General features: G+C 39.5%; 1 protein-coding gene across 1 annotated transcript in view; it reads left to right on the top strand.

Moving 5' to 3' along the window:
- The window catches only part of WDR64 (WD repeat domain 64), a 110,798-nt gene that overhangs the window by 5,982 nt on the left and 87,371 nt on the right, over positions 1–17,445 (top strand). Inside the window, 2 exon segments of the mRNA XM_081822886.1 lie at positions 858–1,026; positions 6,426–6,556. Of these exon segments, the coding sequence (XP_081679012.1) occupies positions 882–1,026; positions 6,426–6,556 (276 nt within the window). The 5' untranslated portion in view covers positions 858–881.

The raw sequence follows: 17,445 nt of genomic DNA, 5'->3' as shown, positions 1-17,445 counted from the left end.
ATTATGCAGCCATCAAAAGGAATGAGGTCTTGCCATTTGCAATGACATGGATGGAACTGAAGGGTGTTATGCTGAGCGAAATAAGTCAATCAGAGAAAGACATGTATCATATGACCTCACTGATATGAGGAATTCTTAATCTCAGGAAACAGAGGGTCAACTAATGACATCTTGAAGAATTTCCTTCTCAATCAAAAACTACCCCTTTCCTATCCCTGCCTCACTTTATTATTTTAATTGAAGGTCAGTGGATAAAGGAAGAAGAAACTTTTTTATTCCCTCCAACCTCTAAAAATATCTTTTTTGGGGAACAGAAATGACTAATGCTGAAATACACTTTCATCTTTAGAAGTGTTTTTGGAATGAATGTCAACTTGACTCTCCACAGCATCTTAAGGAAGGCAAATGGTTTGAGGTGGGAGGAGATATAAGGGAAAGAAAGTAATGCTCAGTTTCCTTCCCTGGCCTTTACCCATTCTACTTCTCTCCCCAGGGGTGCACACACACACTCGCACACACACTCACACAGTTTGTGGGGAAAGAAAGCTCAATGCCCTCCTTATGAAGGAAGGAGAGGTTACAGAGATATTATGATGCAATGAGGACCATATGAAAGACACTGGTAACATTATGAGGTCAGGATTTTTACTGAAATGCTTCCCTATATGAAATGCATTAGACTAAGCCAGGGTTCCTCTCTGCTAAGGTCCTAGTGGCGACTCTGACTCCTACCTACAATATGAGATTTTAAGATCAAAGGAATGCAACCTGGGACAAAAGTTGAGACAGCAGGGAAGCACTGTAACAACTGGAAGGTTTTTCAAGTTGACAAATTTGTGCTCTTTCTCTCTGCACAGAAATAAGAGATTCCCTATATCCCTATGGATATCAGGGAGGAAAAGCGTTTAAGCACTGAACTTCAAATTAGCAATTTCAGGACAGCCTTGAAGGAGTTTGAAAAATTGGTTGAACATGTAGCGGCCCAGAAAAGAGACGAAAGAGCAGGCCTGTTTATCCAAAAAGAAGGTAAGATCAGCGATTAGAGACAGTCAAATTGGGTCTGTTGATGAGAACCGTAAAATGTTTTAAGCCATCAAAGAGAAGCGACATAGCTTAATAGCAAAGCCATCAAATGTGGGGCCTGAGTTCTGACTCTGTCTCTAAAGAACTAAGTGGTCCTGGGGAAGCTTTGTTCACTTCTCTGAACCTTAGTTGGCTCAAATGTAAAATTAAGAGGTTGGATGAAGTGACCTCAAAGGGCTCTCCCATGGGATCTACATCCGATGGCTTGCTGGTTGACCTGGGACTCTCAGAAGTACACAGTGACCATCAGCAAGCCATGGAAACCACCCTGCCCTCTCTTTACTTAAGGGTATGGTGAGACCATAAAGAGTTTCATAAGCAGGGCAAAGTGGTTTTTTCTGAAACTTTGCTTCACTGTCTCGGCCTCTCCTCATGTCTCTAGGCTGGAATGATTTTGAGCATGCTAAGGTAAGGGGAATGGGGTAGGCAGTGGTCTGCCAAGAATATTAAAAGCAGAAAAACCGACACCATGGCCAGGGCTCAAGGGGCAGTTTTAGGGCATTGTGGATGGCATTGAGGACAGCAGTGACAAATAAGACTTACCAGCAGAGTAAAAGACTAACCGAACAAAGCCTGCTGTTACAAGGAAAAGATCAAAGCCCATATAACTGTGAAGGTGTGGGCATGGCCAGCCTCTTAATGTGCCGGGCTGTACAGCCACAAATGAGTGAAATTGTTGACTTTGGATGGTCAAACACAAGCTGGTATTATTTGAATAGCAGTTAAGAATTTATAAATCACTTTGAAAAAAAAGAATTTACAAGTCACCTTAATAAATATAATTTAATTGATTCTCTTGACAATTCTGATAGCAAATATTACTATTATTGTTATTACCCCCCATCCTATTTGTTAAAGGATGGCAGGTACAGGAAAATCATCTACCCCAGTCACTCAACCTCTATGTGTTAGAGCTAAGACTCAGAGCTTCGAGATGGACTTTTTAGATGAGTGTGAACTTGGCTGGGCTCTCTAAACTACTAGACAGAACTTTTATTTTTCCCCAGTCAGCCTCTTTACCTGTCCCTATAATCGATTTTCCAAACCTTTACCACTTTTGTTGGATACTCTCTGGATCTCAGCATCTCTCAGCCAAGTTTCCGGCATCATAAGAAAAAGCAAGACCAAAAGACAAGAATTCCCTCAAAATCCCTTTCTTCCACTTCTGGGTTTCCCCAAAGCAGCTCCTGTCATTTTGTCCGTCCGTCCTCCTGTCCAAGGCTATCACTTTGCTGCAACAACTTCAAAATGTCCTTTCCACTGGCTTTGTCCTCTCAAACTAAAAATATACCCAAATGTCCTGACCTTGACTTTCTCTTCCCTGTAAGCTACCACTGTATGCTTTCTTTGCTTCTCCACTAAATTTCCCCACAGCATCACCACTTAATTTTCAATCTACTCAAGTCTGACTTCTCTCATCACTTTGCTGAAAATGCTCCTACCGAAGTATCCCAGCACCTAATAAGGCTGCCAAATTCAATCGTTTTCATTTTCCAGCTTACTTGGCTGTTTCACTGCATTACTTCCAGAAACTGTGTCCTTCTGTGTCTCTCATCACACCTCTCTCCTCTTATTTTTTCTCTTTCTCATTCTTTCTTTGCCTCTCTTTTTTTTTTTTGAGCTCTGCCCATGTTCTCTCTCAGTCTTAAAGCACAGATGCCATCCACCTAGTCTTTTAAACTAGATATCTTGCTATAACTGTTGACTATTTCATGGAATCTTACTCTTGGGTTGTTACAACAGCCGTTCAATATAATCGTCTTCTTGCCAAGAGTTATTCCTTAAAAATTTTTTTAAACTGCCACATCCCTGGCTTATTAACTCAGCTCTAAAGGACATATATCTGACCTTGGCATTTAGGGCTATTCCCAGCCATGCCTCAATCTACCTTTCCAGTCTCAGCTCCTGAACTTCCCTCCAGAACTTTCTGTCCTAATATGAACTTTCCAGCATTTCCAAGCACCTCATAATACTCGTAATGACTCTGATTTTGCATGTATCATACCCCCCAATGTAGAGTGCCTTTCCTCCCTTTTTTTGTCCCTGTAAACTTTGCTCATCTTTTAAGACCAAATCAAATGTCACCTTTCTGTAAAAACTTTCCCCAAGCAAAGCCATCCTTAGCACCGTTAATGCACTTTCTTGGCATCTCAAGGATTTCCCTTGACCTGCAGAAATTGATATAGACGTGTGTGTTCCTGTCGCTTCTCTTCACAGCACTTGAACTGTGAGTGCTTTGAAGCCTTTTTAACCCTAGGGCTAGCCCAGTCTTGTGTCCAGGAAGTGCTCCTTAAATGTGTGCTAAGCAGGGGCACCTGGGTGGCCCAGTCGGTTAAGCAGCCGACTCTTATTCTCAGTTTGGGTCTTGATCTCAGGGTCATGAATTCAAGCTGGGCATGGAGTCTACTTAGAAAAAAAAAATGTGTGCTAAGCAAACAAGTTAATCTTGCTTTCGCTTCAAGCTTACAGTCACAAAGCCACATTGAAAAATTTCCTTCCTCTATAGTATATATGTATATGTGTGTATGTATATGTATATATGTATCGATACAGAAAGAATATATTCTAATATATAGTAATATATATTTTATAGAATATTATACTATAATATACTACAGCATAATGTATAGTAGACATATTATGTATCTATTATATATGTAGTATAGATTCGGTAAGAAGTAATTCCTGCTAAATTTCCTTCTCTGACAGAAGGACTGATCTGAAAGACTGAGAAGGAGAAATACAATTTTAACTTTTCAGACTGTTAATACTGGCATGCTTTCATAATCATTCATAAATACTGGAAAATATGGTCTACTTCTCACTATAGGCAGGAAGCTAAGAACTAGAGAGAATGTTTTTAATGTAACAGTGTCTACCTCAAAAATGATGTCAAGGAATTCATCTGTGCAATATTTCTCTTTAATCTTCTTGTCAATGACCTGATAGAATTAAAATCACCCCAGGAAAGAAAAGTTTCATCATCCTCATCTAGCCACATTTACAATGAGACACATTTACATGGAGACACATTATACTCACAGTGGTGTGAATTTAAAGCAGCTAGTCTATTTGGATATCTCATAGGAATTTTAAATTTAATACGACCAAGAGGAAATGCTTTATTTTCCCCAAGAATCATGGTCCTTCCTCAGTTGCCCCTGTTTTGGTAAATAGCAGCAGAATCTGCTGAGTTTTAAAACCAGAAACCTGAGGGGGCGCCTGGGTGGCTCAGTCGTTAAACGTCTGCCTTTGGCTCAGGTCATGATCCCAGGGTCCTGGGATCGAGCCCCACATTGGGCTCCCTGCTCGGCGGGAAGCCTGCTTCTCCCTCTCCCACTCCCCCTGCTTGTGTTCCCTCTCTCGCTGTGTCTCTCTCTGTCAAATAAATAAATAAAATCTTTAAAAACAAAAAAGGTATCTCATTTCCCTTGCTCTTTAAAAATAAATAAATACATAAATAAAATAAAACCAGAAACCTGAGTGTCATTCTAGAATAGGATTTCTCAACTTTGGCACTACTGACATTTGGGGCTTGATGATTCTTTGTTCTGTGTATGTGAGTATGGGATGGGGGAGGGACTATCCTGTGCATCGTAAGATGGTTAGCAACATCTCTGGCCTCTATCTACTACATGCTGTAGCACTTCCATCCCTAATTCTAACAATCAAAATTGTCTGTAGATGACGTTGCCAATGTCCCCGTGGGAGACAGAGGGCAAAACCTCCCTTGGATGAGAACCACTGCTCTGGAATCCTGCCTGTCCTTCACTCATCAATCCTGCCCCCCAACAGCTTCCAATCCATTACACATCTTTGCCATTCTACTTCCAACTATATCTCACCATCTCCAGTGCTACCTCTCAGTGCCTATGTCCCTTATCATCCAATCGAGGACATTTTCGAGAATGAAAGGGGTTGTTATTAATAAGTAAGTTGAGAAAATCGGCTGCCTCCCTCTGGCCAATCCTCTACTATCTGAAACCTGGACTAATGCACTAGGCTTTCGCTGGGTTTATAGCTGTCACTCTTACCTCCTCCCAGCAGCCAGTATACTTTGAGAAAAGGTTAAGGCAATACCTTACCAGCATACTTACCATCATGCTGGGAATAAAATACAAACTGCGGACTCCAGCCTGACCCTCCTTCTTGATAATCTCACCTGACAACGCTTTCCCTGGCCTCACTATACTCCATACCCACTGACCTTCCCAGAACATGCCAAATTCTGTCCAGCCTCAGAGTCTTTGTGTTTGTTTGCCTCTGCCTAAAATGCTCTTGTCTAGCTTTACACATGGCTGAATCCTTTTTGCTTATCGGGTCTCAGCTTAATTTTTTTACCCATGTCCTTAGAGAGGCTTTCCTGAGGTCCATCGCTGCCCATCACTACTGATAGATAATTTTATCACAGCACCCTATTGGTTTCCTTCCTAGTACTTAGGTCACTCTATACCTTTGTACTTTATACCCTTATACGTTTACTTTGCTACTAAGGTATGACATACAGGAGAGCCTCTAAAACGTGCTAATCTTAAGTGTATAGCACAGTTAACATGGACATTGTAAACATACCTGCAGCTACCAGCCAGATCCAGACAAAGAACATTCCTAGCACCCCAGAGAGTCCCCTTATATACAGATAACCACTCATCCAATGTCTATCTCCAGTAATTAGTCTTGCCTGTCACAATCTGTAAATATTTTATTTGTTTACTTATTGATTTTATGTCTTGCCCCCTAGAATGTAAACACCCTGAGGAAGGGAACTTGTTTATTTAGTTCTAAGCTCAGTGTCTAGCTCAGTTCTCACACATAACAAATTCACAAAGCATTTTTGTGTCTAACTCCTTGTCTTTAGACTCAATAGTAGCTCCCAGGTGAATCACCAAATTTGGCAAAATCGATATTCAAGCATGGTGTGTGTGTGTGTGTGTGTGTGTGTGTGTGTGCGTTCACACGCTGTCAAGGAACTGATCAAGAATTGCTCTTTGCTCTCGTCTCCCTTCTATCTGAGATGAGCTCTAGCAGACACTCCTGACTGGTAAAACTTTTCACAATAGGAAAGAAGTAATCCACTTTCTTATCTTTGTATTCCTGAACAAAACTCCTAAAACAGTTGAAACGTAAGCTTTGGAGGAAAAACTAAAGACCAAAATATTTTCTTCTAAGTATTATTTTAGTCAAGGGCCAAGTTATGTTTCTAATGTAAAGAGAACCTTAAAATGCAACATAATCTGGTTTTAATAGGTTGAAATATGGAAATAGATTAGAAAATAGGAAAAGGAGCTTGATAGTTACCTTGGAGTTTGGTAACCATGTTCTTGCACTTTGTTACAATGCAGATGTAATCGATCATGACAAGTTTTATGTGGCTGTGCAGGAACTCTTTGGTCCAGAAGTGAAGAATCAAGATGTGAAATGCTTTTACAGGAAACTCTGCAACAACCCCGATGCATCTATAGACTGGTGTGAGGTAGTCACTTTTCATGTTTATCATAAGAAATCCAGGTATTATTTCTTCTCATTCAGAATAAATAATTTAATCCAAGTGTGATTTCGCCTGAGATCATGATCCTCAGGGCTGTGAGATCGAACCCTGTGTTGGGCTCCGCACTGGGCATGGAACCTGCTTAAGATTCTCTCCCTCCCTCTCCCTCTGCCTCTCCCCTGCTCAAAAAAAATCAGTAGATACAGTAGACAAAAAGAAAAGCAAAGAGTGAAAGGATTTGACTATCACTTTTAACAAGCTAGTAGATACATATAAATAGAACTTTGAACAAGATATAAGAAAGACACATCTTCTCAATTATATATAGGACCATCACAAAGCTGTGCATGTATAAAACTATAAAGGACATTTCAATAAACTCCAATATAATAAAATTAGAAATCAATAATAAAAGATAACCCAAGTCCCCAAGAACTGACCAAATAAAAAAAAGAATTAATTTTGGGAAAGAAGCCTTTGAAGAATACATAATTCCTGCATTATATACATTTTTGTACAACTGAGGAAAAGCTGAAAAGCTATTCAACTCATTTTATGAGGCTGGAAATAACATGAACTGAACAAAGATAAAATGTCAGGGAATGATAGGCCAATATTACTCACAAATGTAGTTACTGAAATCCTAAATAAAATTTTAACAAGTTGAATCCAGCAGTGCATTAAAAACCATTTCTGAGTAGAACTCATCCCAGAAAAGTAAGGGCAATTTAATATTAGAAAGTCCAGTAACGTATTTCATTCAATATGTTAGGGGAGGAAAAATAATACAATAATTTTAATTAGAAGTTAGCACACTAAGGCCCATGGCCAAACTGAACAGCCACTTGTTTTGCGAACACAGTTTATTGGAACGTGGAACATTCGTCCATCTGTATATCTGTGACTGCGTCTGCACACCAGGAACGGAATTGAGTATTGTGACAGAGACAGGATGCTCTGCAAGCTGACAGTATTTACTACCTGTCCCTTTTCAGGAAAAGTCTGCTGACTCCTGATCTTAAAATACCATGAAAATAAAAAAGATAATTGATAGAAATCCAGTAGTCATTCCTGTTTTTAAAAAGAAAAAAAAAACTTTAGCAGAATAAGAATGATGGACAATTCCCTGAACTTGGTAAAAGGTGGTGTTCATTTTCTGTAGCTGCTGTAAAAAAAGATCACAAATTTAGCAACTTTCCCCTCAGCTTTATTGACATATAAAATTGGGTAAGTTTAAGGTGTACAATGTATTCATTTGTACATTTCTATATGTCAAAATGGCCACCTCCATAGGGTTAGCCGTCATGTCACATGATTACCGTTTCTTCTTTGTGGGGAGAACATTAAAGATCTACTCTGTTGGCAACTTTGAAGTATATTATGCAGCATTCTTAACTATAATCGCCATGCTGTACATTAGATCCCCAGGACTCATCCATCTCATAACTGGAAGTTTGAACTCTGAACAACATGTTTCCTTTTCCCTGATAACCACCATTCTAGTCTCTGTTTCTATGGGTTCAGCTTCTTTCGATTCCTCATATAAGTGATATTACATCTTTCTGTGTCTGATTTATGTTACTTAGCATAATGCCCTCAAGGTTCACCCATGTTGTTGCAAATGGCAAGATTTCTTTTTTTCTAAACTTAGCAACTTCAAGAAACACACATTTATTATCTCACCATTTCCATGGATCAGGATTCTGGGCACAGCTTAACTGGCTCCTGCTCAAGGTCTCACAGGGCTGCAATCAAGGTATTCTCATTTGGAGACCCAACCAATGTAGAATCTGTTTCCGAGCTCATTCCAGTCATTGGCTGAATGCATTTCCTTGTTGTATGACTAAGGAACTCAGCTTTTTATTGGCTGGAAGCTGGAGACAGGAAGGTGTCCTCATGTCTGCAGTTCTTTGCCATATGACGTACTACATAGGCAGTTCACAGCTCTGCTTCTTCAAGGCTTTCTCCACAGTCCCTGAAGATGGTCTTGTATAATGTAACATAGTCATGGGAGAAACAATCCAGCACATTTGCCTTATTCCTTTGGTTAGAAGCAAGTCACAGGTTCTAGGCATTCTCAAGGGATGTAGGTTCCACAAAGGTGTGACTCGTGTGTGTGGGGAGGAGGGGAGTTACGTTAGGACGTGTTCACCATAGAGACTTCTAGAAACCTCTTTAATCAAGGGTCATATTTAACAGTAAAATACTAGAAACATTCCCATTAAAGTTAAAAGCAAGAAAAGGATGCCTAGTATCTTTACTACTTTTCAACACTTTACTGGAAATTCTAAGTAATGCAAAGACAAAAAAAATAAATAAATAAAAAGGAAGCGATATGTAGTAAAAGCATAATAAAAATGTAAAAAAAGTAACTAAAAATGCAAATTGTCATTATTTGTGTAGATGGTGTAATTGTCTACCAAGAACATACAATAGAATCAGATGGCAAACTATTAGAATTAAGGGAGTTCAGGAGAATTCAAAGAAGAGAAACATGCCAGAATCAATAACTTTAACAAACATAAGCAGTAACTCTCCTGGACATTCGCACATATAACTAACAAGAAAAACAAAACAAAACAAAACAAAACAAGGTTTCCATTCACAAGAACAACAAATAGCAAAAAATGCCATGGGATAAGTCTATTAAGGAATGTATAAGACTATGACACTTTACTGAAGGAGTAAGAGAAGATCTGGAAAATAATTAAGGGACTCAATTTGCAAAGATCCCAACTATCCCCAGTAATTTGATAGTATTTATAAACTTAATAGAATTCCAATAAAACAGACTTTTGGAATTAATACAGCTAGGCTAATAGATACCAACACATCAGTAATTGAATTTTAATACACTCCATGTCAATTTAATAATTCTTATAAATACTTTAGGTTGCTTGTAGAAATTGAAAAACATTCTAACAAACTTCTGGTGAGTACTAACAAGCCTATGGATTAGCATGAAGATTCTACTGTGGAATATATTTTTAAAGCTTGTACTTTTTTGCAAGAAATGAAAAATAAGAATATGATTTTCACTTAGATATTTGCTTGATTATGACATCAAAAGCAAAAATATGAAAGCACCACATATATAAAAATATATAATCTAAATGGAAGTGGAAAGGGATCAGCAGAGAACAAGGTTCATATATCAAAGACAATGAATCATGAATGCCATGCTTACTTCTTTTTCTTTCTCTCCCTTCCTTCCTTCTTTCCTTTCTCTTTCTTTTCTTTTTTCTTTTCTTTCTTTCTTCCTTCCTTTCTTTCTTTCTTTCTTTCTTTCTTTCTTTCTTTCTTTCTTTCTTTCTTTCTTTCTTTCTCTTTCTTTCTTTCCAGCCTGTTTGGTAGAGCTTGCCTTTATAGCTTTATATTCAATGGTCAATTTTTCAATATGTCTTGGGTTTTCAGCAGCAGATTTCTGAGATTTGCAGGGTGGTTACCTGAATTTCTATACAGTGGTGACCTGTTTTCTGGAACTATCATGAGTTAATGTTTGTGTTGCTAAAATTAGAGTGAATTTTGGTCATTTTGTCAGAATACACTACATAGAACTTCACAGTAACTGCTGGATATTACCAAAGGTAGAACACCTGGGCAAAGGTTGGGCCAGGGTCTGGATATGCCCCCTGCTTAGATGGTACAGGTAAAACCAGACAGCTGTATTAATAAGATAGTCAAAGAATGACTGAGAAATGTTGGATTTATCCTCAGTGAAAGTACAACAACACAAAATCTCAAAGAAGCTTTGCTAGGAAAGACCATCATCTGAGACCGAACCATTAGCAACTCTAGACCCGCACTGTCCAAAACACTTGCCCCTAGACACATGGGGCTGTTGAGGACTGGAAATGTAACTAGTCTCAATTGATACATGCTGTAATTATAAATACACACTGGATTTCAAAGATGTAATATATGAAAACAGTGTAAAATAGCTCACTAGCAACTTTTTATATTGGTTACATGTTGAAATTATATTTTAGACATAGCAGGTTCAAAACATATTATTAAAACTGATTCACTCTTGGGATGCCTGGGTGGCTCGTCAGTTAAGCCTCTGTCTTCGGCTCAGGGTCCTGGGATCGAGCCCCACATTGGGCTCCCTGCTCAGCAGGAAGCCTAATTTTCCCTCTGCCTGCCGCTCCCCCTGCTTGTGCTCTCTCTCTTTCTCTGACAAATAAATAAATAAAATCTTTTTAATAAAGAAAATTAAACTAATTCACTCTTTTTACATTTTTAATGTGACTACTAAAAAAATTAAAGTTATATATATGGCTCTCATTATGTTTTTATTGGACAGAAGAGAAAAATGTCAAAATAGACATAGAAGGAATTTGTCCTGATCAGCAAAGACAGATTTTTGCTGACAAACAACTCAAATATGGACAGATCACATCCCTTAGAAAGAGTTCAACTTTGTTTCAGAAAGAATAAGAAGACATTTGGCCTTGTTCTCTAAGAGCACAAGCATAAGAGAGAAAAGTTTAATATAGTGTGTTTAGATATCTGAAGATCAAAGAAAATGATACAATTAGCCCCCATGATCAGGAGGGTTCATTCTGAAGAATGTGATTTCAAATTATTTACTGTCAACTAGTTTTACAGATAAGTCAAATGTGCAAAATGTCCCTTCTTATTTGGGCAAAAGTATAAATAGAGGCCCATATATCAAATATGTAAATGTTTTTAAATTATAAATTCAGCTAATTGTTAAATCGAGTATATTCTATCCTCCAATTTTGACAAATATGCCTTAGTAATGCCCTGGGAGTCCAAGTTAGAATTTAAAATTCTCATACCTTGTAGTTTCACGCTGAAACATGGAGACAAGGGGAGAGCTAGCCCCTTCTTTTTGTACTAGTGGCTCCATCCTACATCATGAGGAACCAAGCACACACAACACGGACAGGACACCCCAGTCCCTGTGTCTAAGCTCTTTCTCCATGAACACTCGGCCTTGGCCACCCCTCAATCCAAGGGGTGCACCGACCAGTAGTGTGTGGTCCATCCTCATGAGGATGTACCTGGATGAGAGGCTTCAGGGGTTAGAAGGGGGCTTGGAGCCCCTTAGGCAGGGAATTCTGGGGTCCCAGGATAATGGCCCCTTAGCCTCCTGAACTAGAGTGGGACCCTCTAAAGCTGAGCTGACCAACAGTAGCCACTAGCTAGTTACGTCTAATTACGTTTAAATTAAATTAACAGTTCAACTCCTCAACTCAAATTGGACTACATTTCCGAGGTTCAAGATCCAATGAGGCTAGTGACTATCATCTCGGATAGAACAGATTGTAGAAGATTCTTGTCTTTGCAAACAGTTCAGCTGGACAGTGCTGCTCTGTGAGCATAGGCCCCAGGGCATGGACCTGAAAGCAAGACTACAAGTGCAAAGGTGGCTGTTCTGTCTTTTTTGACTCACTGATTGAATAAAATAGAAGACATATATATGATATCACATGCATATACATATCAACAAAAGCCCTTAACCATCCAAAGATTAAAAGAGTTTAAGAAATCAAATGAACAATAAGACAGTAATTTTGTAGGAATACAGAAATGGCTTTTTCCTAAATGTTGTAAGTGTACAAAATATACATATTTTTTCAAGGATCTGGGCTCAATCACACTGTGTACATCCTTTGGATATTGTCCCATCTACTGATAACTTGAATTCTCTGTCACTAAACTTGGAGTAGCAATAATTTTGAGAATCACATATCCTCACTGTTCTCAAATTTTTAATGACTATTTCTCACATGCTCAATGGTTCATGTGCTTGAATTTCTAATGCAATATTTTTGGATCACTAAAAATATGAAAATGAGTGTATAACAAGTGATTCATGTCAACATCAAATAATTTATGCATTTCAAGAAATAACAGAAGTCTGTTGATATTATATTACAGACTTGGATTCAGAAAAATAATGCTCAAAAAATGTCCCATGGTGCGAACAAATGAGACACGGTCAATCCACTTACCTGGAGTTCTACGCCATTAACTGAGAATTGGTCTCTGTCTATTTTATAGGGTTCTCTGTTTTAAAGAGAGAGAATTATGTCACAAATGTTTTGTTGTAAGTCAACAAGACACTTCTTTGTCCTTGAAATAAATGGATGAAGGAATGAGTAAAGAAGATCCAGATTGTTTCATTGTGTGGGTGAGGAAATAGAGCCCCGTTCTTTTCCACATCTACTCCCTCTTTCTCCTTCTCCTTCCCTTTCCAGTTAGAACATCATAATTATATTACATTTTTTTTCAGACACCTCCTATGTTCTCATCTAATCTCCACAACAGCCCCCCACCCCCCGCCACCATGTAGATTGTGGAGGGGAATGTTTTGCAATAATAAAGATGAGGGAAATGAAACACAGAAAGGTTAATTGACTTACCGAAAGCCACAGAGAAAATTGGTTTTGGTCCTGGAGCTGAGACTTTCTCCTTCTCTCTGCAGGAATTTCATATGACATTATTCTGTTATATCACTTGTGTTCCTCATAAGCCACATGCAAGTTTAATAGAAACACTTGGGAGCAGCCTCCGCACACTGTATGTACATGAAGAAAAACGAGGTTTGAGAAAATATTGCAGGAAGCTTCTCCTTCTATTGTTCTGTCATTTTCCTCACAAACTATCTGTGCCAATGCTCCTAAGAGGCATTTCTATTCCAGGCGGTGTGACCTAACCTTTCTAGGCTTCAGATCCATCATCTGTAAAATGGAAATTCAGCGCTGGGAGACTAACTTTGTTTCAGTGCAGACTACCATTTCTTTTTTATCAGCCAATGTTAACCTTATCAGGTAAGAAGAACTGGGTTTATTCTTTTAAAGTCAGGCATGAATGTACAAAACTGATTCTCTCTTTTTTTAAAGATTTTATTTATTTATTTGAGAGAGCTAGCAGGAGTAGGTTGGGGGGAGGGGCAGAGGAAGAGGGAGAAGCAGACTCTCCGCTGAGCAGGGAGCCCAATGAGGGACTCGATCCCAGGACCCAGAGATCATGACCTGAGCCTGACTGAGCCACCCAGGCGCCCCAAAACTGATTCTGAATATAAATCTCTTTGCTGTAGCAATGCTGTAAATAGGTGCACTTTCTTTCTCTAGGTTTCTGATTCAAATGCACTTGGAAAAATGGACGTTTATAGAATAATGAAACCTTATAACTCAACTAAAACATCACCTAGACCTGCCTTTTTAATTTATAAGGAGAAAAATTAGATGTAAAGAGATCCAAGGAAATGTGATGGTATTAAACTTATAAAACTAGTCAGTGGTAATTCTGATACAGATACAATCCACTTTCCCTACAATACAACTTTAGTCTACATTTCCAGTGGGCAATTCATAAACACATTTTTTTTCTAGGAACATACTCAAATTAATTTTTAAAAGGAAGCATGTAACACCATATGGGATGCCTATGACTGTGTTCACCCCAAAATGATTTTAAGTGAATTATTATAAATCTAAAACTGTATCTGCTAACTTCAAAAGTATTTTTTTTAAGATTTTATTTATTCATTTGAGACAGAGAGAGACAGAGAGAAAGAGAGACCATGAGCAGGGGGGAGAGGCAGAGGGAGAGGGAAAAGCAGGCTCCCCGCTGAGCAGGGAGCCAGATGCGGGACTTGATCCCAAGACCCAGAGATCATGACCTGAACCAAAGGCAGACGCTTAGCTGACTGAGCCACCCAGGTGCTACCAAAAATATTTTTAAAATACTCCAGGGTAGGTTAAAAAATAGGTTGAATACAGGTTTTTATTTTCTTCTATCTGCTTTTTATTTTCTTCGAATGTTCTACATGTTCCTTATGTAATCAGGGGGAAAAAAGTGTAGTTAAATAAATGAATCACTTAAAGCATGGAGCAAGTCCTTTAAATAACATAGTTAAAGAAAATTAATACTCTAATGCATTATTAATACTAGTTATAAAGTATTCCAGACATGTCACATGCACAATGACTCATCTGAAATTTAAATTGTTGAAAGAGAAATTTAAGATCCTTGAGGCTATAGTTCACCATAGGAAAGATGTTTTCTGCTTTTTAGAAACATTGCTCCACTGAAACATTTCCTTTCAAAATGTAAAGCTTTAGCTGTCCCTTCTGGAGTTTATCTGGTAAAAAGGCTCTTAAATTTTTCCTCAGGAAATTGTAGTTTTTAGCATCCTTTGGAAATTATTTATGGTAAGCAGTGTAATATTGTGTTATTACAAGTCAGAATAGCAAAATTTGTCATTTCCATAAGACCAGATGTCCTACAGGATGGCAAGTACCTATAGATGTGACTAAAATTACAGGTAGGACAGACTGCATGGATGATGTGCTGTTTGGACAGGGAGCAGAGGTGCCCAGTGGACTGCTTTGAACTAGCAAAGAGGACACCTGAGCTCTGCTTCCGTACTGTTTCTTGTAAAACTGAGAATTATATTTACTCTAATGTTGACATCGATTGACTTCCTATCTGGTACTTAGAGCCATCTAGGTACTTTCTTATCTTCCTAATTATTAAGTAATCTAATTATGATTTCCTCATTTGATTCTGACACCAAGGCATAAGGTTGGGTAATTATTTTTTACAGATGGGAAAACTCAGGCACAGAGAAATTAAGGAATGGGCCTGAGGTCATTTGACTAGTAGGCGTAGAATCTGGCTTTGGACCCAATCGCTAGTCGAAAGCACCAATATAGCTTCTCAAAGGACAGTCTCCCACATCTGTTCTCAGACGTTTAACAGATATGCCATCACTGTGTCTGTAAGAATTACCCCCATATTGCAAATTGAATTAAATAACTATCTGTAAACTGCTTTTAAAATATAAGTATTATAGACATGTAGAACGTTATTTCAAATTAGGTGACAACACGTATGGTGTGCAGTTCTCTGACCCTGAGAAACACTGGAATGCATTAGCCCAGAAATAAGCATCATTTTTTTTTAAGATTTTATTTATTTATTTGAGAGAGAGAGAATGAGAAAGAGCACATGAGAAGGGGGAGGGTCAGAGGGAGAAGCGGGCTCCCCGCTGAGCAGGGAGCCCGATGCGGGACTCGATCCCGGGACTCCGGGATCATGACCTGAGCCGAAGGCAGTCGCTTAACCAACTGAGCCACCCAGGCGCCCAGAAATAAGCATCATTAACATCATCATTTCACGTTATTATCTAAAAATTATCTCCCACTATTGTTTGGAGTTAAATTGGTTGCAAGTGTTGGCCACGTTTTTGTTGTATTTTGCACAAATAATGTAAATCATACTGAACTGCATTTTTAAAATGAGGATATGGGACGCCTGGGTGACTCAGATGGTTAAGCATCTGCCTTCGGCTCGGGTCATGATCCCAGGATCCTGGGATCGAGCCCTGCATCAGGCTCCCTGCTCAGCGGGGAGCCTCCTTCTCCCTCTCCTTCTCCTGCTCCCCCTGTTTGTGCTCTCTCGCTCTTTCTGTCGAATAAATAAAATCTTTTAAAAAAATAAATTAAAAAAAATAAAATAAAAAAATAAAAATGAGGGTATGATAGGCAGAATTCTAAAGGTGCCCCCTCCGAGACTCCCATGCCCTGGTTATTCAATCACACATTAATTTAGGTGCTGCTACAAAGGAATTTTACAGATGCAATTAATGTTACTAATCAGCTGAATTAAAGTAGGAAGATTATCCTGGATTATCTGCGTGGGCCAGTGTGATATTTGAAGGGCCTCTGCTGGTGTGAGACAGAGGGCCCATGTCCTGGGACTGAAGAGAGGCCTCTGGTCAGAGCTAGCAGGGAAACAGGACCTCAGGCCAACAACCTGAATGAGCTTAGAACAGATTCTTCCCCAAGTCTTCAATAAAGAACACATCTCTGCTGACATCTGGATTTTAGCCCATTGAGACTCATGCTGGCCTTCCATGGAACTGTGAGCTAATATATGGGTGTTGTTTTAAGTCACTATGTTTGCGGTCCTTTGTTTTGGTAGCAACAGAGGACTAACATAGAGGGGAAAGTGTCAGAGTTCAAGAAGATAAGAAGAATTCAAATTCGACAGCAGTGGGAGGAGTTACGACACTTGGAATAGGAAGCTTGAGACAGAAGCGCAAGAAAGGGACTAAGGATTATTTTCCATAATTGCCTTTGGCAGGTTTGTTGTATTTTTGATTTGAAGATGTGCAAGATTTTTTTTTTTAAGTAGGCTCTATGCCCAACATGGGGCTTGAACTCACAACCCCAAGATCAGGAGTCACATGCTCTACCGACTGAGCTAGCCAGGGCCCCCTAAAGATGTGCAAGATTTGAACATGCCAGAAAGAAATCAGAAGAAAGCGAGAGAGATAGGGGTGATAATGAGGGGGAAAGGTGACAAGTTCCGACGATAGCATCAAGGGGATGGGATGCAGAGAACAGGTGGAGAGATTAGAAAAGGAGAAACGTATCTTCCTCTGCAAGGGATGGAAGGAAGAAAAGGTGTGTCCAGACCCAGGTTGGTTTTGGAACTAGGGTGGCAAGAAATACCAAGGAGGCTCTCGTCTGGTGGCTGGCCCTGCCATCTGAAGTGCGAGGTGAGGTCAGCTGTTGAAAGTGACAAGGAGGTGGGCGCATGTGTGGGACAGGAGTGCAGCAGGCTTGACTCTATTATTGTGCACCACGAAGGGGATCACCTAGGGAAGCGTGGGTGATGGCTGGGGGCACCGAAGCCCCAGGAGGGTGCAGCACCTGAATGATCCAGGGCCCCTCCAATGGGTGATTTTCTCTGAGGCTCCTCAGCCACAGCGGCGTGGGTACAAGGCACACAGGCAGTCGTGTTACCCCACAGTGGGGAGTAAGGGGGTTCTTGCCAGCCCAGTGCAGCAGTGGGAAGGAAGGACCGTTCTGGGGATATGTGACTGAGGT

This window comes from Leptonychotes weddellii, chromosome 6, assembly GCF_054177405.1.
Source record: "Leptonychotes weddellii isolate Sample4059 chromosome 6, ASM5417740v2, whole genome shotgun sequence".
NCBI classification, from domain to species: Eukaryota; Metazoa; Chordata; class Mammalia; order Carnivora; family Phocidae; genus Leptonychotes; species Leptonychotes weddellii.
This window is presented reverse-complemented; position numbering and strand designations above follow the sequence as displayed.